Source organism: Mesoplodon bidens, assembly GCF_964165515.1.
Source record: "Mesoplodon bidens genome assembly, chromosome: 8".
In the NCBI taxonomy this organism is placed as follows: domain Eukaryota; kingdom Metazoa; phylum Chordata; class Mammalia; order Artiodactyla; family Ziphiidae; genus Mesoplodon; species Mesoplodon bidens.
Window position 1 is genome coordinate 17,453,005 of NC_138165.1, and position 25,038 is coordinate 17,478,042.

Here is a 25,038-nt window from a genome sequence, read left to right on the forward strand (position 1 = left end):
GCCTCAGTAAATTATATCCAGAACATGGGTATAACATGGTATAAAAACTGTAGAGTCAAGATTCCAAACCAGACATGGTTGGACTTGCTGAATGTTAAAGAGTTTAGTTCCCTGGCAAAGTTCCCTATGCCCATTCTCAAAGACATGGCTTCTAACAAAAGAACTTAAGGTAAAAAAAAAAAAAAAAAAAAAAAAAGGTCTGGAATGCGCTAGATATATGGACCCTAGAGCTCAGAAATATGGTGCCATATTACAGATGTGAATTTGGGGATTATAATCCAGGAGTCTCAGGATTTTTCTTTTTAATGCTTTATTTCGATTTCAATATTCAGAGCTCCTATACTAATTCAATATGTTTCTCAGCCCAAAGTTTTTAAGAATGCCCAGTGAATGTTTACTTATTTAACCAATTTGTCCTGGCTGTCACTTTCCTCTGCAGCCAGCTCTCTTGCTTCAAACTACTGATTTGTTCCTCTGCCGTTCACCTATTTCCTCCTCAAGTCCAGCAATCCACAGGCTGGTACTGCTCCCAAGCATGAGCTCAATCTCTTCCTCCAGTTCCCCAAACTGAAGCTAGCATCAGCTGGGCTCACTATAACTGCTACAAGACCTCTCAGAACCCACAACTCAACCCCTTCCATAGAGGTCCCCTACCAGGCATTTCTCTGCATCCTCTAAGGTCTAAACCCATCTTGTAAAGCCACCTTATCATCCCCTATGGAAGTGTCTTTCAACATGTTTTCCTACCCTGAATTCAGGATCTCCAGGTACAAGGCCAAGAAAAAGGAAGTGGGCTATCAAAATTAATGTCAAGGTGTGCATTCATCTCCAGGATCAACACCTATGCTCAAAGACTATGCAGTCTAAATCCATATTTAGAAAAAGAATGACATTTTTCCAAAAGACACAGAATCTGCAGTGATGTAGCTGTGCTCACAATGAAGATAATTGTGCACATTACTGTTCAGAGTTGTCTAGTCTCTTGCAGTCACATTGTCTCCGTCTTCTATGTGCCAGAGTTGAGACTTCACTTTATTTTTGTGTAACTGAAAGACCTATTTAAAAGATTTTTTCATAACACAAAAGAGCAGTCTGCCTCTGAAGGTAAAATAAAGCCTCTGCAGAATAAAACAAATTATTTTTTGACTTTTCAAATGTCAGTTTTTCTCACCTCCTACTATTAAGGTTTTCAAAAACTCTTGGAGTTCCATCTCAAAATGGTCAACATGTTATCCTAGTAACTGAAGTCAAGGGAGAGGATGAAAATGCCAAATAAAGGTGTGGAGTGAGAGGGTGGTTATGGAGTGATGTGGGAACACAGCATTTAAAGTTAGGCATGGAGCTACTAAAGAGGATACTCAGGAAGTATAGACATAGAAGCTGGAGGCAGATCTGTAAAATATGGAGTAGCAAAAGCCAGCAGAGAGTAGGGTTACTAAATATTGTAAATCAAATGCCACAGGGAGAACCACTGGATGCAGTTAGAAGATTCCTGATGCCTCTGAAGTGGAGTTTCACAAAGAGAAAAAGCTACCTGCCAGATTATGGAAGTATGAAGAACTGAAGTGAAATGGCTCTGGAAGAAAGCAATGTGGACTGTTTTTCAAGAATTTTCCAGTAGGAAAAAGCAGCAATAGAACAGTCTATTAATGGGGACATATTTTTTTCATACTTTTTTTAGAGTGGAAACCTTCCGTTAGCCTTAAGATAGAGTTTAAAAAGAAATTCTGGTTAAAGAGAAATAATAACCATAGAAAGATTAGGTCAAGAAATTATTCCTTGTAAGTTGGTGCAGCCACTGTGGAAAACAGTATGAAGGTTCCTCAGCAAACTAAAACTAGAATTACCATATGATCCATCAATCCCCACTGCTGGGCATGTATCCAGACAAAGCTATAATTCAAAAAGATACATGCACCCCTATGTTCATAATAGAACTATTCACAATAGCCAAGACATGGAAACAACCTAAATGGCCATAGACAGATGAATGGATAAAGAAGATGTAGTACATATATACAATGGAATACTACTCAGCCATAAAAAAGAACAAAATAATTTGCAGCAACATGGATGCAACTAGAGATTATCATACTAAGTGAAATAAGTCAGAAAGAGAAAAATACCATATGATATCACTTATATGTGGAATCTAAAATATGACACAAATGAACCTATCTAGGAAACAGAAACAGAATCATGGACATAGAGAACAGACTGTTGGTTACCAAGGGGGAGGAGGTTGAGGGGGGATAGAGTGGGAGGTTGGGGTTAGCAGATGTAAGCGCTTATATATAGAATGGATAAACAACAAGGTTATACTGTACAGTATGGAGAATTATATTCAATATTCTATGATAAACTATAATGGAAAAGAATATAAAAAATATATATATGTATAACTTAATCACTTTGCTGTACAGCAGTAATTAACACAACATTGTAAATCAACTATACTTCAATAAAAAAGAAGTTATTCTTAAGTTATCTAGGAAAACAGACAAATAGCCAAGCATAGGTGGAAAATGTGGGTCAAGATGGAGCTAATTAGAGCGCACCTAAGGGTCTTCAAATAAACAAAACTTGCGTAGCACTGTAAAATCAAAAAGGTTAGCAAGCATTGATTTTAAACTCAGTTGCTCAGCAGGGGTAAGAGTGTGACAATAATTTTTACCAAAATATAGACCATGGGCTCTAAAACTGTGATGTAGAGAGTAAACCCTGGGTGGTTAATCACTACAACCAGCAAGTCATGATGGCACTGACACATGTGTACTCCTTAAACATTTAGAGCAAGAGTAGGGAAGAAGGAAAAAAGAAAAGAGCTGGACTAATGAACACCTTTCATTAACATTTCAGTTGTAAGTGACAGGAAACCCAACCAAACCATCTTAAACTCTCATTGCTGAAACGTTGATGGCTAGTGCTGACTATAATCATAGGTCAGTCAGGACAAAAATGATGTCAAGGGATCAATCTCTCTGTTTCAATTACTCTGGAATGACCTCCTGATGCTTTGAGGGTAGCAAAACAAGATGGGCAGTGTATCCAAGTGTTACATCCTCACACCTTCAAATCCAGTGGGAATAAGAGAGGCTTTCCTTCCCAGAAGCTCTAACAAACACAACTTTTCTGTTTCATTGGCTCTAGTTAGGTCATATGCTTATCCCTCAAACTATCATGCCCAGAAGAACTGAATATGCAAGTTCATTGGTCAAGCATCTCATGAGGCAGGTAGGAGGTCAATTTTATTTAAATCACATGCCTAAGAATTGAGTGGAAGAGAGTGCTTTCCTAAACAACAACTATGTCTTCTCTAGAGTGAAAACTAGAATGTTTATGTTAGTACCGTGTGCAGTGGAACCTGGAACAGGGTCTGTGCAGGATGTTGAGCAACTCCTGTCCTAGGTTTGCTCCTACTAATGACAAGCCTATGGGCAAGAGATTTTTTTTCTCTAGTCATTAGTTTCTTACACAGAGATGAAGTCACCAGTCCCTTCCTGTTCTGGAATTCTGTGGTTTTATCCACGGTCCCAAAGTCCCTTGTAAACACTTGCTTATGCCTAAACTACCCTGGCCCCCAGGAGGGTGACAGAGCCTATTGCTTATCATATGCTTAGTGGTGGAGCATTTATAAATTTGGGCTCCTGTATTTTTTAGAGTTGTTTCCATTTGGAGGAGCCCCTGAGGAAATCAATTTGAAGGGCATGTGCTAAGACATTGCTAGAGATCAGTGAATCATTAAAAAGCAAATTATGATTTTTATGAATTCCATTTTTATGGTGTGAGTTGTGGGGAAGGGTGGCTGTTTGGAGTGCTGTGTTTGTAGGCTGTTCTCACCCTGTAGATTGAGTGTGAAAACCAGGCTTAGAAAAAGTTGCAATACATTTTGGTTGATTTTCATATTTTCTGCCATCTGTGGTGTGTTACTTTCTGCAAACTTTCAAAAACAGCCTCCCTAGTGAAAGGGGAAAAAAATAACCTGACCAGATCTTTTGAGAGATAACTGACATAAAAAGCTCCACATATTATGTAAGATCTTACTGTTGTAATATTTTGGATCAATAAAATATAAATGAATATGTCCTGGATTTGAAAAAGATAAAAGTTTTATATTCTTTTCTAATGATGATATTAATACCAAGATTATTTGACGGTTAATTATATCCAAGGCAACATATTATGCAATTTGCATATATGATTACAAGTAAGTCTCAAAAATTCTATGAATTAGATACATGTATTATTTTCACTATAAAGTTAAGAAATTTGAGACATAAAGAAAATAATTCACTTGCTTAGAATCATATAATCATTAAGTATCAGAGACAAGTTCAAACTGAGATGGAGCATACCCAACATCAATTGTTTTCTTCCTTGGCAATAGAACCCTTTTTTTTTTTTTCAATTATTCGCTCTTCTCTGCAAAGCCAAGTGATTCAGGGGAGACCAGTCCTAGCACCAGGCTCAGGATGAGTGTATCCTAATTGACCTAAACCAGTAATTAGTTTCCAATTTCCCAACCAATGAGTTTGGATATGGACATATATTACAATTCTGGCCAATGAGACTAATGGGGGTTCTGCAAAAGATTTCCTCTCCATAGAAAAGGAGTCCTGTGTGTCTGGGGATTGTATCTGTATACCATGCTTGGAAATGATACAACCATCTGGCTACAAGCTTAGAGCTAAACCTAACACTAAAGTTGGCAGCATAGAAAGATGGAGGAAACCTGAGTCCTTGATGATATTGTTGACCTGCTGATTTAAAAAACATAAATGCCTGCTGGAGTCTACCTACCTTTAACTTTCTTGTTAAGAAAAATAATAAAGTCCTCTATAATTTAAGCCCCTTTTGGTTAGGTTTGATGTCACCTGCTATTGAGAGCATCCTTCTAGCCACATAGGTCTGCCTTGCTCCAAAGCCCATGTTCTTTTTTTTTTTTTTTTTTTTCTTGTGGTACGCGGGCCTCTCACTGCTGTGGCCTCTCCCGCTGCGGAGCACAGGCTCCGGACATACAGGCTCAGTGGCCATGACTCACGGGCCCAGCCGCTCCGCGGCATGTGGGATCCCCCCGGACCGGGGCACGAACCCGTGTCCCCTGCATCCGCAGGCGGACTCCCAACCACTGCGCCACCAGGGAAGCCCCCAAAGCCCATGTTCTTAATTTCTAATCCTTGTAGGTAGTCACATTATCCTAATAAGAAATCCTAACACAAATGCTTGTTATCTAAGATAGCTACTTAGAATCTATTTTCCCATAAAAAAAGGTAAGAGGTTGATTGACTTTCCAAGGCAGCTCATAAAACATATTGATCCCATGACACAGTTAAACAGCATAGGTGGTTCTTGGGCAAGTATCAGGTACTGGATGTCAGAGACTTAAGTTTTTTCTTATTAAATAAAAGGGTGGGGTTAGGGGGTGGAGTGGGCATCCAGCATCCTTCTGCTCCAGGATCCTAGAAATGTACTGGGGTGTTCCATTTCCCGACTCAGTGTTTGTCTTGGTTTGGAGAATTTCAGGTTGGACTCAGTGTCCCTTCTCAAAATCTCTTCTGTCTTCCTTTCTGACTCCTCTGGATTAACCTAGGGCATCTTTGGATAATAATAGGAATGGAGACTCTGCTCTGACTCATCACATACTCTTCCATTATCTTGGGCCTTTCCTCCTTCCCTGGGACCTAGATTTTGAAACTCAAATCCAGGAACAGGAGTTTTTCCTTTCCCAGGTTATTCTGTGTCATACACGAGTCAATGAATGAAGCCATGGCTGACTATATGGACAAAGGGCCAGGGTAACAGGAATTTTTTTATTATTATTATTAATTTATATATTTTTGGCTGTGTTGGGTCTTCGTTTCTGTGTGAGGGCTTTCTCTAGTTGCGGCAAGCGGGAGCCACTCTTCATTGCGGTGCGCGGGCCTCTCACTATCGCGGCCTCTCCTGTTGCAGAGCACAGGCTCCAGACGCGCAGGCTCAGTAGTTGTGGCTCATGGGCCCAGTCGCTCCGCGGCATGTGGGATCCTCCCAGACCAGGGCTCGAACCCGTGTGCCCTGCATTAGCAGGCAGATTCTCAACCACTGCGCCACCAGGGAAGCCCCAGGAATTTTTTTTTTAATTGTGATATCATCTTTGCACACATGAAGCAGACCTGACTAAAAATGACTTTATTCCTCACCAAACCACTGTAAATATCTTAATATTTTATAACCTCTAAGACCAGAGACTCTCTGCCTATGTTTTTATACATTTATTCACTTATTCAACAAATATTTATGAAGGACACTCTATACATTGATAATTATTTTGCTATTCTGTTTGGCCCTTGTTAACTCCTTCTTGTCATTGCCCCTACTCTTTTAGCTTCATTGGCTTAGAAAGAAATATATTCCTTGTCTTCACTCACACCCGTGTCCTTCAAATATACCCCAGTTCTTCTTAGTAGCCCTTCTCTGCTCCCCACCCCGAGAGTTTGACACTTCTGTATTGCATGGTGACTATAGTTAATAATACTACAATGCCTTTTTAAGAGTTGCTAAGAGTAGATCTTAAAAATTGAGAAATTGACTCTTCTATTTTTCAGTTAAGTAACATACAGATCATTCTTATTCATGAAATGAGTATAAAAGATTCACTAATTAAGATACTTTTACTGAGATTCTTCTGCCAATCCCTTCCTGTATTGTTCACCAGCACTATCTCTGACAGTGAAACAACGGGCAAATGGAAATAAGCAGTACTGCTAAGTCCACATTATAGAAAAGGATTAAACCTTACTTTCTTGGCAGAGCTCTTCCATTAATTGACATGTCATGAATGGGTGAGAGCAGTTCTCAAAGTGTTCACAAGAATCACCTGGAGGGCTTGTTAATTCAGCAGGTCTGGAGTAGTGCCCTTGAAGTTCTAGTTCTAACAAGTTCCCAGTTGCTGCTGATTCTGCCGGTCCAGGGACCACACTTATAGAGGATGTCAAAATGAGGCTACAAAAGGAGAGATGTACAGAGAATGTTAGAAACTTAATGGTTAGAATTTTAAGGTCTTATCAAAGGAGTGTGGCCCAAATATTGCCCCAAGTTGTATATGAAATGACCTTGGGAGCTGAAATGCCTCCCCAAGTCAGGAAACTTCACCACGTACTAGGAGCAAAAAGCAAGGGGCACTGGAAATTAGCAGCGCCTCAAGCAGCAACTCTTGGGCACAGAAGAGGGAGCCCTATCCTTTAGTCCATGATGTGATCACCTCTCCCAGATCTGGGAAGCCATAGCCCTTAAGCTTCATCTCTGGGCTGCAGCCCCAAACTTTTTCTTCAGCCTGCAACTCAGTGATCCTTGGAACAACACTTACTTAGATGGAGCCTAGAATACCCTCCTCTATGTCTCATTCCCTTGATTAGAAGAGGCAAAATGTCATTCCTGAAAAGTAGGGCAGGGAGAAGATGGTAGATATTGTATTGATAGTATTGTCATAAAATATAAATGTACCATTTTAACAATTTTCAGTGTACAATCCAGTGGAATTAAGTACATTATTTACAGTGTTGTACCACCATCCCACTATCCATTTCCACAAACTTTTCATTATCCCAAACAGAAACTCTGTACCCATTAAACAATAACTCCCAGTCCCCCCCTCCCCTCAGCCCCTGGTAACCTCTATTCTACTTTCTGTCTCTATGAGTTTTCCTATTCTACTCAGTAAAATTTTAAAGTAGGTAAAAAATATTTTTGGATGTTCCTCCCACTGCCTCCTCACAACCCATAGAATGCCTAAGTTGTTCTTTGGCTCCCCCAAGTCCACTTTGACCAATCTCTTCCTGTAATGTCTGAAACACTTCCATCCCCAGACACCTTCCTTTTACTATACCTCAGAAATAGCAGATCTGCTTAGACTAATTCATATGGATGTGTAAATGGCTGGGAGTTTACTGAGAGCTTGCTTTGTGTCAGACACTGTTATAAATGCTTTCTGTGCATTTACCCATTTCATCCTCCAACTCCACCACTAGGGGTACTATTATTATCATCTCTATTTTATTGACAAAGAAACTGAGATTCAGACAGAAGAAATATTTTTTCCAAGACCACACAACTAATAGGTGATGAAGCCAGGATTCAAACTCCTGAGGCAGTTCTCCTAACCACAGAGGATGCTTACTAATCAAAAAAAAAAAATCGATAATTAGTGGAATGTCAGGCTTTGAGCCTAAAGGAATATTTTCAAAGATATTTTCGAGCCAAAAGGACTTCCTGGTGGGAAGCCAAGAGCCATCAGAGAGGCCTAGGGCAGTTTCTGCTTCACCCGTTCCCTCCACTTCCATCTCCAAACTGACTCCCAAAATCTTGATGCTAACTCTCTGAGATCCTAACCCCTTCTCAGAGCCCTCCCCCAACATTTCTTGGACCTTCCTGCCTGTCGTGGGGGATGACCCTCCTCTGCTGGACCTCTGCTTCCTCGGCTGGATACAGAAGAGGTTTAGAGCTCTCTGTAGGCATTAGCTTGGAGAAAGCCACATCTAACTTTAACACTCTCCTTTGTCAACTTCATTTTGGCCAAATTTGCCTCTTGGAATTGAGCTGAGGTCAGCATAACTGACTTATCTACCCAAATGTTCAGTCTTCAGTCACTCAGATATAATACTCATCTTCTCATAGTTAAAAAGAAAAAGATTAATAAAACCAAAGGAAACATTGAACAAAAGCTATCAGGTAGGCAGAAAAAGAAAACTGCCCCCCCCAAAAAAAACACAAAGAAACAAAAAACTGTTGAAATAAATCTGTGAGCCTGCCATTTTATGTCTGTTTTGAAACAAGGCAAATAATAAATAATAAATAAATAAACGTGCATGGGTGGTGGCCTGGAAAAATTAATTCAAATGTATTTAGTACTCAGGAAGTAGGTTACTGACAAGTTGATAAGGCTTTTCAAATGTATTACCTCTTTCCATCCTGACATTTAATTTATTGCACTTCAAAGTACTGTGAAATTCTACCATCCAGATACATTTCTCTCTGAGAAAATGATTCAACATACCAATCATGGAAAATAAATTTAAGCTTCCTCCAACCAAAACTCTGGTGGACCAAACTCCTTTAAGATCAATTATTTTTAACCCTGAATTTCAAGGTAGAGATGGGATGGAGAATAATGATTACTGATATTTTTTATTGTTTGAATGTGAAGGTAGTCTGGGCACTTAGTAAGCAAAACACACATTTGAGGTGAGGGATAGCTCAGCAGTTAAAAACTCAGACCCTGAAATCAGAGAGACTTGAGATCAAAAAACGGCATGGCCACTTCTGGTTATATGATTTGAGCAAATCACTTAGGGTATCTGTGCCTCAGTTTATTCATCACTAAAGTAGGGGTACTGATAATAATTGTGTCTTCCACATAGTGAGGAAGGAATGAAGTAAAGCTTGGAAGATTAAATGAAGTAAACCTTGGCTCCTTGCCTGGTTTGTAGTAGGTAAGCATCCCATATCCTGGGCACTAAGACCCCAGAGTTCTCTACCCAAAGGTCTCCTAGCCTGTCTCCTAAGTCTTCATGGGTCTCCTCCTTAGGTCCTTCCTCCTGAGGAGGCCCAGGACACTGTTGGGGTGTGCACCCCTCCACCCCTAAAGAGTGGCCAAGAAGCAGCTGCTTTCAAGGCTGGATGGGTTGATGGAGATTGTACTGGGGCCATGGCGTCCACCTGCTCATATAGTGACGGCCTGAGCAGGAGGCAGGCAGGTGCAGAGAGCCAGCCATAGCCCACTGGCCCAGCCCTGTCACACAAAGAGCTGAGAATTCGCAATTCCAATACAACTTGTCAGACTTTTATGAAACATTAAAAGTAGAAGGATAGAACAAATATCATGTTTGTTCACTTGATATATAACTTTTAAATATTTAATGTGGTATTTCGGAGAAATGTGCTCCTACCCTGAGCCCAGCAGTTATTAGAGGCAGAGTTGAATGAGTTAGTTTCTTGTTGAAGTGTGTTCCTTTATAAGAATAATAAAGCAGAAAATTTCAAACTTGAGAAGCCAGTTTCTGGCAGTTATGCATCCGGCAGATGAATTTTAGTACTTAATAGGTGTAAATGTGGGCACCGATTGCCTGGAAATAACTGTGTGGGTACACGAGTGTAACCATTTTCCAAGAGTCTACTGTGGACAGAAATATTCTCACTGATATCACTGTAAGAGTCAAAATCCCATGACCTCTCCTTCTGTGGCCGCCTCTTTCTTTATTCCCTTTTCCTACAAACTTTCTAGTTCAAAATATAAGCCCTTTGGGAGTTGTGTCATCTGATTTCAAGAGAAAATTTGGAGTATAAATAGTTCCCAAAGATCAGTACAGCGCTGATTGGATGCAGGGTCAGTTTTCACAGCTTGCCGGCCCCCCATCGACCCACAGCTTACGTTTAGGGACCCCTTACTTTCTGCTTTATTGACTCGGGTGGGACTAAAAAAAAAGTTGCATCAAACACCAGTTGAAGCATTTTTCAGAGGTCCATAGTGTTAACATTTTACACATATACTCCTATCGTTCTTTTCTGTATAGTGCATTTTAAGAATTCCTAAGGAAAATGTACCAATGATTTTTTTTCATGTTGTAAGTTTCTTAAACACAAAGTCTTCATTTTTAAGAGCCCTCACGGAGTAAGCAATTCTGCTCACCCTGCCATCCAACCCTAGGATGAAGAGCAACTGAGCTGTTGGATGTTTTGGAAGTAAGATTCATTATAGTATTTGAGATCTCATTTTATCAAGCTACTTGCACAAATTTATGTCAAAAATGAAATGAAGGCAGAATGTAGTCACATGTTTTACATGTGACATAATCTTATATAAGTATTTAGATATCTTCACATCTTAGATAAATGTATAGAAAAATTGCTTCTGATAATTCTCTAACAAAAGCCCAGGATTACTATTTGATATTATACTATAGTTTTCATTCCTGCCCTATCTAGCATGGTCAAATGAAATCTGAAGAGCTCCTTGTGGTGCTCAGAAGAAGAAACAGTATACAGGGCAGGTGCCAGGGAAAGGGAAAATAAATAAGGGAGAGAGAGGAGAAATATGTGCCATTAGGTGTGTCGGATTATTTTTTAAATTCATTTAAATTTAAGTTTTATCTACCTGCCTTTCAACTTTCTTCTATCCAAACTTGAAAAATTATCTTAAATAGTTTGATACAAATTATTTGTGTCTTTATTAGGAATTTCTTACCATACTCTACTTGATACATAAGCCTAAAAGAGTTAGTTCTGATAACTGATACTTAACAGAGATACTGAGGTCCTTGGCTGAAGGCATGTAAACAGTGCATACAATTTTTAAAATGTTTCTTTCCTGGGCCATTAATTCAAAATACTATTAGAAATGTTTAATATCTTTTCTTTTTTTACATTTTTTTATTGAAGTATAGTTGATACACAATGTTGTTTTAGTTTCAGGTGTACAGCAAAGTGATTCAGTAATACATACATATATATCTTTTTTTTTCAGATTCTTTTCCCTTATAGGTTCTTTTATATAGCTGAGTAATATTCCATTGTATAAATATACCACATCTTTTTTATCCATTCATCTGTTGATGGACACTTAGGTTGTTTCCATGTCTTGGCTGTTGTAAACAGTGCTGTAATGAACATTGGGGTGTAGGTATCTTTTCAAACTACAGTTTTCTCCAGATATATGCCCTAGAGTGGGATTGCAGGATCATATGGTAGCTCTATTTTTAGTTTTTTAAAAAACCTCCATACTGTTCTGAATAGTGGCTGCATCAATTTACATTCCCACCAACAGTGTAGGAGCGTTCCTTTTTCTCCACACATTCTCCAGCATTTATAATTTGCAGACTTTTTGATGGTAGCCATTCTGACCGATGTGAGCTGATACCTCACTGTAGTTTTGATTTGCATTTCTCTAATAATTAGTAATGTTGAGTATCTTTTCATGTGCCTTTTGGCCATCTGTATGCCTTCTTTGGGGAAATATCTATTTAGATCTTCTGCCCAGTTTTTGATTGTTTTGTTTTGTTTTGCTTTTTATTGAGCTGTATATGCTGTTTGTATATCTTGGAGATTAATCCCTTGTCAGTCACATCATTTGCAAATATTTTCTCCCATTCTGTAGGTTGTCTTTTTGTTTTGTTTATGGTTTCCTTTGCCGTGCAAAACTTTTAAGTTTAATTAGGTCCCATTTGTTTGTGTGTGTTCTTATTTCCATACTCTAGGAGATGAAGACAAAAAGATATTGCTGTAATTTATGTCAAAAAGTGTTCTGCCTGTGTTTTCCTCTAGGAGTTTTATAGTATCCAGTCTTACATTTAAGTCTTTAATCCAGAAAAATGTCTAATATCTTTTCCATGTCAAATATACATTTCCCTATAATTTGCCTCAAAAACTGTAAAGAAATTGTTCAAGGGCAAATTAACCTAAAGGCAATGAAGAGATGATTGACAATAGTGAACTACTCCCAGGATGCTTCTGCTCTTATCAATCAAACAATATGGGACTCTAAAAGACTAAAATTTCTTATACCATCTCCATTCTCACTCCACTCCTCAAAGATAGTCACTTGTAAAAGTTTAGTGTAAATATTTCTAGATGTTGATCCCCCCAATCTGTGCCGTGCACTGTTGCACATGCTGGTGATATAACAGTGCACAAGAACAGACCGACTCTCTGATCTCGAGGTCTTTACAGTCTAGTGGATAAATCATAAAATGAATGAACAAACTAATAAACATATGGCGTGACATCAGCAGTGGTAAGTGCTAAGAAGAAGTCTAGAGAAGGATAAAGAGAATAAAAGTGTTTACTCTGAGTAGGGGGGTCAAGGAAACCCTTTCTACCTAAATGCAGTGAGGAAATGATCCACACATCTTGAAAAAGAGATTCTAAGCAGAGGGAATGGCAAGTGCAAAGACCCTGAGCAGAAGCAAGCTTGGCAGGTTTGAGTATACCAAGGAGGCTGGCATTGCTGAAGCAAAATGAATAAGGTGGAAAATGTTAAAAGATAAAGGTAGAGACATAGCTTGTGGTGAGCTACATAGGACTGTATGAATTAGGCATTGACATGGTCTGACTTATACTTTAAAGGAGGCTGACACTGGCTGGAAATTCTGACAGCAGTAAATGTTGCAATCTTGAGTCTGAAAGTAGTCTGGAGGCAGGATTCCTTCTTTGGGGGAGCTCCGCCTTACCACTTAAGGCCTTTAATTGATTGGATCAGGCCCACTCACATTATGGAGGGTAGTCTGCTGTACTCAGTCTATTGATTTAAATGTTAATTACATCTAAAATATACCTTCACAGCAACATCTAGACAGGTGTTTGATCAGACAACTAAGCCTCATAACCTAGCCATGTGAACATATAAAATTAACCATCACAGAGGTGTTTTTTGCTTTTTCAAGATTTCCTTTTTTAGTTATACAATAGAATATTTCATGCTTTTCTCTATGTACTCTCCTCCTTTATTTCTATATTCATTAATTAATCTACATCACTCTTTTTTCCCTGAAACTATATCTTATTTCATTTTCAATAAATGACATCATGCATCATGACTAAGGGATTGCCAGACTCCTGGGTACCACATCCCTATATGAACTCTCATTTCCATATGCTGATTTTGTCATATTTGATGATCTGTCAAGGATAATTTATGATTTTAGGACATATAGCCCTAAAGTCATCCACATCAGATTTGCAAAGGAGCAATTGGCAACCATTACTATGTGTCTGTCATTCTACTTAGAGTAGCTAATAAAACAAGACAGCAGTAGAATTCCTGGAGCATGGTGACATCACAGGATTATAGTACAATGATTCCCATTCCATCTGTCCTGCTCTGTGGTTTTATTTGATCACTGCATAAGGAATAATAGAAATGGCATAAGCCCTGAAATTTTCAAACCATGTACTGTAGTGACTTGCTGTAATTGGCTAAGGAATCTAATTTTAAATGGTCAAAAGGAGAAAAAAAATATTTTGCTTTGAATTACGATGTCCATGTGTTAAGTATAAACTAAAGTCATCCAAACGTAAGAGCCAAATGAGAATTAAATATGATTTAGGGTAAGTATTAATCAATATTTTTTGATATCTTTATTGGAGTATAATTGCTTTGCAATGCTGTGTTAGTTTCTGCTGTACAACAAACAAAGTGAATCAGCTATATGTATTCATATATCCCCATATCCCCTCCCTCTTGCTTCTCCCTCCCACCCTCCCTATCCTGCCCCTCTAGTTGGACACAAATCACCGAGCTGATCTCCCTGTGCTATGCAATAGCTTCCCACTAGCCACCATTTTACATTTGGTAGTGTATATGTGTCAATGCTACTCTCTCACTTCGTCCCAGCTTCAATATTAACTTCCAACTATGTCTTTTTTATCTTCATATGTATACATATAATTTTATAACTCCAGCACTTAAGTTGTGTATATTTTTTCATAAGGCATTTCATAAATGCATTCACACTTATTTAATACTATGAAAAATAAATATTGGCAAATGACTGACATCAATATACTTATAAACAGTAGCATATAGAGGAAGTCATATTATCTTTTGAGTCTCTTTTTGGTAGTTTTTGCTCTCTGGAGATGATGTGTGACTTGTTATGAAGGCTGTAGCACTCGCTGTCATCTCTGGCTACCTTCCTTCCATTGGCTCATAATCCTTAGGCCTCACTCTGTGCAAAGAAATTTACTAGCACGAATGGAACCCAAAGGTCAAAGCTAAAGTGCGCCAAAAATAGCTCTGAGTTATTAAATTGGTGCACCAACAAGGAAAATACCTAGTCAGGCAAAGGGCAGAGCTGACCTGTATTCTTCCCGAAGGCAAAGCTCAATTGCTCTGTAAAGTCCCTTTTGTATTTTGTGGGGAGCCTTTCACACTACCTTTCCAGTTCAGACCTTTAGGAAGTTCTGGATCACTGGAGCTGCCCAGCCTTAATGCAGCTATTGTTACTGGTCAGTCCTGTCCACATCATCTACCTGGAGCTTATACTGGAGAGTGGCAGGGCAGTGCTTTCAGCTCCTCGTCACTTCCTCCTTACACAGCTGATTTCCTCAGCCAACAGTTCTAAGCCCATCAGATCTCCACCCTCAAGACATCATTTGCTTTAACTTTTCCACCTGACACTGGCTAAATCACCTAAAATTAGCTTTCAAAATAATCCACTTGTTTTCACCTTTCTTTTTCAAGTTATTATTTTCCTAAAATTTAGGGATACCCATCAAATAAAATAACACATGTGAATGACTTCTGTAAACTCCGAGGCCTTATTCAAATAGCATGTACTTTCTGTACTCAATATACACAAGCTTATTAAATATAAGACAACTTTTATAGCTTCGACTCCCCTTTTTCTTTCCACTCCAATTGCTTCCTTTAATAGACCTCTGTTTACGAACTCTCTTCCCTATCTTATATTAGTTTCATTCATTATTGGAATAATATATTATTATATATTAATATATTATAAAAATATTAATACAGTCGATATCTCCAGACTGATATCATTGCACTTAAATGTTTGGGAATGCTCAAATGTTCAAGTCCATTAGTGTTTGCCCTCAGAAGATGACCAATTTGAGAAATTCAGAGATTTCAAAATGTTAACCCAATCTTTTTTTTTTTTTTTTTTGTGGTACGCGGGCCTCTCACTGCCGTGGCCCCTCCCGTTGTGGAGCACAGGCTCCGGATGCACAGGCTCAGCGGCCATGGCTCACGGGCCCAGCCGCTCCGCAGCATGTGGGATCTTCCCGGACCGGGGCACGAACCTGTGTCCCCTGCATCGGCAGGCGGACTCTCAACCACTGCGCCACCAGGGAAGCCCCAAACCCAATCATTTTTTAGGACAGTTCATATTAAAAGATGATCAGAGAGTGACTTGCTATACTTTAAATCCTATTGCCATGCTTGTTTTGTTATTAGTTTTTCTTCACTTTTTCCTCAAGTTTAACCACTATAAATTTTTGTAGAAGACTGCTGGATACTGATGATGAGCTCAGTGACATTCAGTCGGATTCGGTCCCATCGGAAGTCCGGGACTGGTTGGCTTCTACCTTTACACGGAAAATGGGGATGATGAAAAAGAAATCTGAGGAAAAACCAAGATTTCGGAGCATTGTGCATGCTGTTCAAGCTGGAATTTTTGTGGAAAGGTAAGTGAAGTTGTTGGTATCTCAAGACAAAATTTAAAAGGCAGCAAATATACTTACTATGTCAAAGTTATGAGAGTCCTGTATTTTATTTATTGAGGAAAACTGTAATCATAAGTATAACTGGAATGAACAGATTTAGGACTTTATGATGAATTTACCTATAACAAAAATATCTTGTCCTGGATTTATTATTTTCATTTATTTTTAAATTGACATAAAAACTAAAAGCAAAGACTTTTGAATGACCGTTCTCCTCAAATGAACTTTTGTGAATAACTGTTTATAATACATTTATAAACACATTTATATGCTTTACACCTAATAATACATTTATATGCTTTACACCTAATTTTACCCAAATACAATGTAACACCCAATAAAATAAGTTCTATACTACATACCAAAATCAAGCAGGCCTTTTCTTGGCACTAAAAAGAAAAGACCATTCTCTTACCATTGTGGAAGAAAGCTCTCTCATGTCCACTTTCCTTGAAGAGCTTTTCAATCTTTCTGTCACTGAAGCATTTCTGTCACTTGCTGGCCCCTAGAAACACCAGAGTTTCTAAAGTGAAATACATGTTAATATGACCCAATTTTACATTCTTTAGCCTTTAAGAGCACAGCTTATTTTTCTGTCTGGAAACAAGCTGTTTCAGAACTAAAACTACAAAAAGGCTTGAAATAACATCTTACATCTGACAATTTTGAAAACTAGTGCTTAGAAATCCCTTGGATTAAAAAACAATTACATTACATTAAATTATACATAAAAAGTTATTTTAACATTTTTGAAACAAATAAAATCAAGGAACAGAGAAATTTTTTATCAATGTATCTAAAATTAAATTTAAGGGAGACCACATCATTTTTTATCTTCAGACATCTCTAGTCATTGCCTCTAATGAACTTTATAAACTTTCATTTTCTTCTGCTAACAGAACAATGAGAAGCACTCTTGGGTTTCTAAAAATCTAAATGACAATGCATTGCAAGAAGTATTCGAAGTGATTTAAAGATGTATGATAACCATAAGACATGAAGCATCTAGGATCTTGGTTTATGACTATATTACCCAAAATAACAACCACTCAGTGATTATTCAAATTATTTTGACTATTTCTTGACTATATCTAGTTGGCTTTGATAAAAGAACCCTCATAATAAGCATTATGAGCATAATAATTATGATGAGTTAGGTGAGATGACAACCCCCCACCCCCACCCCTAGTGCATTAACTGCTCCCAGCTCTGCCAGGTGGGACCAGAAATATGAAACAGAGAGGTAGAGGGGGCTGGAGAGAAATAATTTTTGTAATTATGTTCTTATTTTTTAAAACAACTTAGGCAAGTGTATGACATTATTGATTTTCCTTAATATCAATTCGAAAACATCTAAATCATAGAAAGTCAGTGAGAGAGTCAGAGAAAAAAGAGCGCATGTTTGCTTTAATGAAAGAATGTATATTTTGTCTCTTTTGTTTAAGAAAATATTGCAGAACTTGGCAAACTGAAAAGAAATGTAAATTATAAAAGTAAACCAACTAAATTTCCATTCCCATTAAATAGAAAAATCAAGACAAATTCTGTGAAATATATTGACACGTTAAACTTTCAGTTTTTTTATATGCTACACAGAAATATCAAAATGTACTTAAGGTAACTAAATTAGCAAGCAGTCTTGAAGAAATCAATGTGCTAAAAACACATGGAAATGAAATTTTTAAATTACTTTTGAATCCCCATTAGTAAGTGTGTAAACAGAGTGAGATATGTTTATCTTGAATTTTCAAAAACAATCATCTTCAATTTTGAAACTTAGAAGGTCTTTTTGAGTCTTCTCTCAAGCAGCCCCTCCCAAGAATTAATACCTCAGCAAGTCCAGGCAATTTGCTTACCCCGGTGTATCCTGAGCCTACTCACTTTGTCAACTCCACTCCTGCAACCCCAAACTAAGCCTTTGTCACCTGCCATCAGAAATATGACAATAGCTTTCAACTAGGCTCCCCTCTTCCTCACTTGCCCTCTCCAAACAAGTCATTCTGTAGTGATTTTTAAAATATTAGTTCCTGTCATTCTTAAGCTTAAAACCATCTGATTGTTTTTACCATTTCACTTGATATACCATTACACTTGGTATTAAAGGCAACTTCTGTATCATGGCTTTGCATGACTAGGCCCCCTTACCTTCTAGACTCATCTAATGCTACTTCACCCTTACCTGAATATCTATACTAGTGTGATTTCAACTCCATGAATATCCCTAAACTCTTGCTTCCCTTGGGACCAGTAATCCTGATTTTCCCTCTATCAGAAATGATTTTCCCCACCCTTCACTCTGGCTAGCCCTTTCTATCTTTCCAGAGGCCTTTCCTCGTTACTCTGTATACTGTTCATCACTTTCTCTATCCCATCCAGTGGTTTACCTCATAGCATTTAGTGCTGTTTTTAATCATATATTATTTCTTATTTGTTGTCCCTCTTTGCCACTGAATTAACCTCATGAAAGCAGCACTTACATTTTTCTTGTTCTTCACTGAATAGTCTCTTGCTTAGAACTGTGTCTGGCATAAGATAGAGGTTTTTTTAAAGTTTTTGAATTATATTTTGTAACTGTAGTAAAAACCTTCCAAAAATAACCTACCGTATTTCCAGCTGGACTTTAACCACCTGTAGGAGAACAGGAAATCCATTATTCTTTTTCAGCAACTTGTAATATAGTGACTATTTACTCAAGTGTGAGGCCACTGTATTAAGGTTTCTCCCACATTCATTTGATTCCAGAATGAGTACTCCTAATTTTCCATCCTAATTTTCTATTTCTAAGTTTTCATCCTAATATGCTATTCCCAATTATAGGGTTAGAAAATGATAATGGAGAAGTTTCTCCTTCTCCTTGGATGAGTAATCTTCTTCCTTGTCTTTCTTTACATTCCATATAATGAGAATATACAGGGATATTCATTTCTCGACCTGCTCCAAGTCTAAGAAACATCAAAGTTCTCACTGAGTCCAAAGAGCCTTGAAGAACGTCAGAATTGGAGCCAATGGTATTGATGAGAACAGTAACACTGATAACGGCTTTCTTGTATCAAGTACTTATAATATTATGCTAGTCCTTTATATCATTTACTCTTCATAAAAAGCATGTAATTATCCTCATTTTACAGATGACTGACATTAAATAGCTTTCCAGAGGTCACACTAGTGATTGGCTAACCTGTGATCCAAAGCATGTGTGCTCTTTGCTCCATCATACTGCCTTTTGTGCCATGAAGTCACACTGATTTAGTTACTTAATTTTTAAGGTTCCTTTTTTTTTTCTTCTTCTTTTTTTTTGCGGTACGTGGGCCTCTCACTGTTGTGGCCTATCCTGTTGTGGAGCACAGGCTCCAGACGCGCAGGCTCAGTGGCCATGGCTCACGGGCCCAGCCGCTCCGCGGCATGTGGGATCTTCCTGGACTGGGGCATGAACCCGTATTCCCTGCATTGGCAGGCGGACTCTCAACCACTGCGCCACCAGGGAAGCCCCTCCTGACCTTTTTATTTCCTTGCCCATCATCCTTCCATTTCCCCCATACTTCCATTTTTTAGTAATGATTCAAAAAATAGATAGAAAAGACTATTTGTTTCCTAAAAAAAAAAAAAAAGGAACTAAATATCATTACTGACAGCAATTATTTTCTGGGCCTTTTGTAGTGTGATTAAATAGTTTCCTTGCCCTGCATTATTAGAATAATTATACCTATCTCAGTGGAGTAATTAACACAGGTATTTTTCTTATAAGAAATCTTCCAATTGAGATAGAGGATAAGGATACATTTTTATGATAACTGATTGCCACACCTAAAAATTATTTAACAACATTTAAGATAAACATAAAATGGGAACATGGAAATAAAGTAACAAGGTCTCTGTAATAAAATGGGAAGATACTTTATCAAGGAAGTCTAGTCTCTATGTAAGTAAATACAATATTTTAATTCTGAGCTTCCAAGAAGTGAAGATTAAAAAGGAAAACATGAAGAATTACTTGGCTTTTATTATCTTGAAAAAAATGATAGCTTTTACATAGAAACTGAGTAATATCTTAAGGATTTTTAATATAAGGTACATTGAATCAAAAGGTTAGTATTTCCCATAGTGGTTTTATAAAAGATGCAGAATATTTTCTTATGTTCTTATATTTCTTATATTGACCCCCAATATAAATTAAAGATATAATCATTAAATTATGGTTTTGTCCAGGCATCTTGGGAAGAGAGTTTACTGCAGTATAGTCTAGGAATGTAGCTTGCTTGTGGACTAACAATATAAAAATTAAGGGACATGATTAATAATCAGTTAAATTCTTTCTTCACAGGACTTTGTGGAGGAGCCATGTTTCTTTCAGTCCTGATTAGAAACCTATTTCTATTTCTACCCATTAGGGTATCATGTTGATTCTATTTTTGCATGAATCAATGGAGGAGTTTCTTATATTTGGTTTAAGTCATCTTGGTTGTCCATTGGAAGCTGGAAAACTCCAACAAATTACTGATTAATAAAAAATATTTTTGTTATTGATGCTATTATAAAAATAGAAACAGCCTGTTCTTTCTGGATAATCTTTATTAAATAATATTAAATGACAATTTGAACAACCTTAAGCAATTTTTGTCAATATGTTTGCCTCCAATATTTTTAACTTAAAAAAAAAGGCTCTGTAATTTCTGATGATAGTGCATATTCCCTCCTATAATTTTTACTTTGTGGGAAAAAAAACCTATCAAGGAAACATTTCCATGACATTCAGCTGCCAGACTGAAAATTTTGGAACACAAATAGACACAAAACAAGACTACTGTGCTGTCATGCATGTGGTGGCATGCTAAAAGGTGTTGTTGCTGCCTGTGCAAAGGACAGTCTCTGTTTTTAATAAGATGACGTTTAGGGAAAGACCTCTTCACATAGAATCTAAAATCACACTGACTTTGTGGTTGTGATGCAAATGTACTATTTGCATCTGTCACATTGTAGATACTTAATAAGCGGTGACAATAGTTATCATTGCTGCCACAAAGGGAGTCTGTAACATGATACAAGGTAAACAAATCAAAGGTAATTTTTTCTTTGTTCTTAAGAAATAGCTGAAAACCTTGAGTAACTGATTTTTACATATACACTTATTTTTCTTTTTCAGAATGTACAGAAAATCCTATCACATGGTTGGTTTGGTATATCCAGAAGCTGTCATAGTAACATTAAAGGTAAAAAAAATGTTCAATTACTTTAGTATTTCAAATAGTCATTTTTTCTAATCTCCTTAAAAGGACTAGGAGAAAATGAGAATAGGTCTTTGCTGCAGCTTACATGTTGGAATGTAAGAAATATTTTAACCATTTACAAAATGTCATGTGTTTCAAGTCATGACTCATTGTAGATTTAAATGAGGATCAATTTACACTAACAAACTATATCAGTACATACATATACACACACACACACATGTGTGTGATGTTTTCTTCTTCTTCATGCTTTATTTAGGTGGATCTTGAATTCAATTTTGAGATGGCACCAGCACTTGTCAGAATACACATATTTTGTTACTATATATTATGAAAGAGCTGAATGCTTTATAAATAAAAAGACATTTCAGTCAAATATGGTTAAAGGCAAAACTTATATGGAGTAAAATTGTTTAGAATTTTAGGTCCAAGAAAATATAAAAAGTAAGATAAAATTAAGAAAGGAAACAAAAAAGAAATTCACATCTTTTGTCTCTGTGGCTGCCCTAGTCTGAGGCCCAATTGCAGTATTATATGTGTTAGAAATAACTAGAGTTGAAAATCTGAAGTTGTGAAAGTTTTTGACTTGCTTGTTCCCATTGCATGTGTGTGTGTGTGCACGCGCACACTATTCCTAGACTTTATTACTAAAGAGGCATTTTGTAGGCTCATCATTCTACATTCCTTATTTCATTCCATCACTTAATTTGGGTAGGAAATTCAACTTTGTCTCCTCTAACAGTTTAATGGTGGTTTTCTTGTATTAACCACAAATTTAAAGAATACTAGCAACAGAATATCCTGGGTTATTTTATCTTTCATTTATTGAACTCCTTTCCTAGTTTAAATCTATATTGCTTTCTTTTGTTCTTCAATTTCCTTTAAAGCATCCCCTTTGCATTTGTTTTTTCTCTGCTGCATATTAGATTTTAATCTTATTCATTTAAAAATGTAGTTTGTTTTTCTTAGAAGCTTTTTTATATTCATGTTTCTAAAGTGATAATAGAGGCAAGTATATAACTGAAATGTCACATTATCAGATATTAATTACTCCTTGGCTCTTGAGAGATTTTGATTTCCTCATTATTTCCTGAACTGTGGGCAAGAAAATTACTTACTTTTGTTTATTTTTCTTAGAAACCAGCTAACAGAGTATTCTGGTATGAGAGAATGTAAACATTTTTCTAAAATGTAGTGTAGGGAAAACATGAACTAACAGGTTGAAGAGAATTATCACTACGTTAAGAATGTTTTAATAATTCTAATTTCCTGAGATACCTCCTTGTCTTGTTTGTTCTCAATCTGACAAAGTAAAAGGCAAGCATCTGCAGTAGTTTACAGATGTAAATCACCATTGTTGATAAAAAAAAATCCCCCAAAATGGAGAGCTAAGCTTTTACTCAGTGGGAAACCCCTACTGGGAACTGTAAATAGCAGCCTGTAACAGTCTGAACTAATTCTGTGTTAGCTTTGGAATTTGGTGAAATTTGTTGGTCTCCTTTGAGCTTTATTGATTGTAAATGCCTTCTAACAGAACTTTGAGAGATTTTTAAATTTACAAACTGATCAAGCAAGTATTTCGGGATCAAATTAGGGCCAAACGCAAGGGATTTAACAAAGGTACCCAAGGAAACCAAAAAATATTTCACTGGTGTTTTGAAATGATTAAAAACACGTTTGATGTTATTGTTACTATTTGTGGAAAGAAATAGTTTTAAGAGATGGTTTGGATACTTTTTATCAGATTTTCAGTTTAGTTTCAGCATATTACAGCATGTATTATTGGCCTCTGTGAAATGTGTTAAATGAATGAAGTCCTAAACAGGGCCTGCTCAAATTCAAAATTAATGTATAGCTTTAAGGTTGTCCACTTACTGTTCAATACTAAACCTGTTGTGTGTATGCAAACACTAGACCTTCTTTGCTAATAATTTAGGATAATCGTTAGAACTGATTCTGCTGTATTTCTGTAGATTTTTAAGTTTCAGTGATTTATTTACTATTGCAACTCAAGCTTTACCTTAATGTACTGATGTACTTAATACCTCCTTAACGTACTGATACCACTTGCTACAAGTCCATTTTGTGTACCCCTCTGCAAGTTTTTGTCCTGGAATTACCTGAATCAAAGTCGTGAGGTGGCTGGAGTAGTTGGATATACCTGCTCATTGCCCTCTTTTCCCACAGTTAGGGGGGACTTTCCTAGGGTATCTATTTCCCTACAGGCCTGGCCACTTCCCTGGGGAATTGCCTGAAATGCCAAAATTACTAACCTCCCCCTCAATCAAGAGACCCACTTCCTTTATCTTACAGTCTGGCCCTGGTAGAAAGTAAAAATGAATCAGCCAAGGTTAGAGTGAGTAATAAGGTAGTAGTACTCTACTGAGAGAGAGAGCTCTGTCTCTCTACAGCATCTTCATCTTAAAAAAAAAAAAAGACATAAAATTTCAAATCTTTAAACCAAATTAGTAACTTTTAAACGGTAGAATTTCAAGCAATGTAGCAGGTGGGTGTGTGGGAAAGATAAATTGGGGCTATCTTCCCTCTCTCTCTCAATTACATCACCCACATAACCTGCAATTCCACCTTGAAATGAGGCCCACTCTGGGAAAATGATTTATGGCATGCATTTGGAGAGAGACTAAGAATATGGGCAGTGTTATAGAGTTATCAGGCTTGCTACATCATATTGGATAACCTTGGGATTAAGGGGAAGATCTTAAGCATTACTGACCTCACTTTTGTGGGTCCATAGATACTAAGTGTCCCTGTCACATCAGACACTGGTAAAAATGAAGTTTGATGTGCTGAATTGAAATCTGACCTGCTGGATGTACAATGCCTGAGCTTTCCAAGAATTTTTTCATAGAAAGAAACAGAATCATATGATATTGCCAACTAAAATATTTACTTTTTTTCCTACAGGATGTTGATAAATGGTCTTTTGATGTATTTGCCTTGAATGAAGCAAGTGGAGAACATAGTCTGAAGTTTATGATTTATGAACTATTTACCAGATATGATCTTATCAACCGTTTCAAGGTCAGAAACATGGAACAAAAGTAAAATGCTCTGAGAATGAGTTATCTGAATAAGAATGAAAATGCAGAACATTGGGTCATTAATCAATCCATTTAAAAATGTTTCTGGGTTGTCAGATCACAGAACTAAGGGGACGAGTTCACCACTTGATATAGCCATTCTCTACAAATCACTGACATTTCTGTATATCCACTGGGGTATCATAAGGCCATGATAGACTCATTCCAACAAGATACAAACATCCCCCTGAATTATTCACAGAACACTCATGTAAAGATTGGAATCTATGTCTTAAAGAAATATGATTTTCCTAAAATGCAGAATGAACCATTATTGTCAGCTTTCCTTAAATTGAAATGAAAGGGTTTCTAATTAACTTCACTTAGAGCCATCTCAGCAACAGATTTGATTCAGATTTCTGGGCCTGTATCTATGGAAGCGTGTTATTTTTAGAGTTAGAATTTACTGGGAGGTCATTTATTTTAACCCCCTTGAATTACCGATAGAAAAACTAGACTTCACCAGTTGTAATTAGAAAATTTTACCCCTTTAAGAAGTA

The 25,038-nt window shown here is 37.2% G+C and overlaps 1 protein-coding gene across 7 annotated transcripts in view; it reads left to right on the forward strand.

Moving 5' to 3' along the window:
* The window catches only part of PDE1A (phosphodiesterase 1A), a 349,377-nt gene that overhangs the window by 238,774 nt on the left and 85,565 nt on the right, over positions 1 to 25,038 (forward strand). For all 7 annotated transcript variants that reach the window (XM_081241969.1, XM_081241972.1, XM_081241970.1 and 4 more), the window contains 3 exons: positions 15,991 to 16,173; positions 21,353 to 21,419; positions 24,363 to 24,479. In XM_081241969.1, the coding sequence (XP_081098095.1) occupies positions 15,991 to 16,173; positions 21,353 to 21,419; positions 24,363 to 24,479 (367 nt within the window). The remainder of the gene's footprint in view (positions 1 to 15,990; positions 16,174 to 21,352; positions 21,420 to 24,362; positions 24,480 to 25,038) is intronic.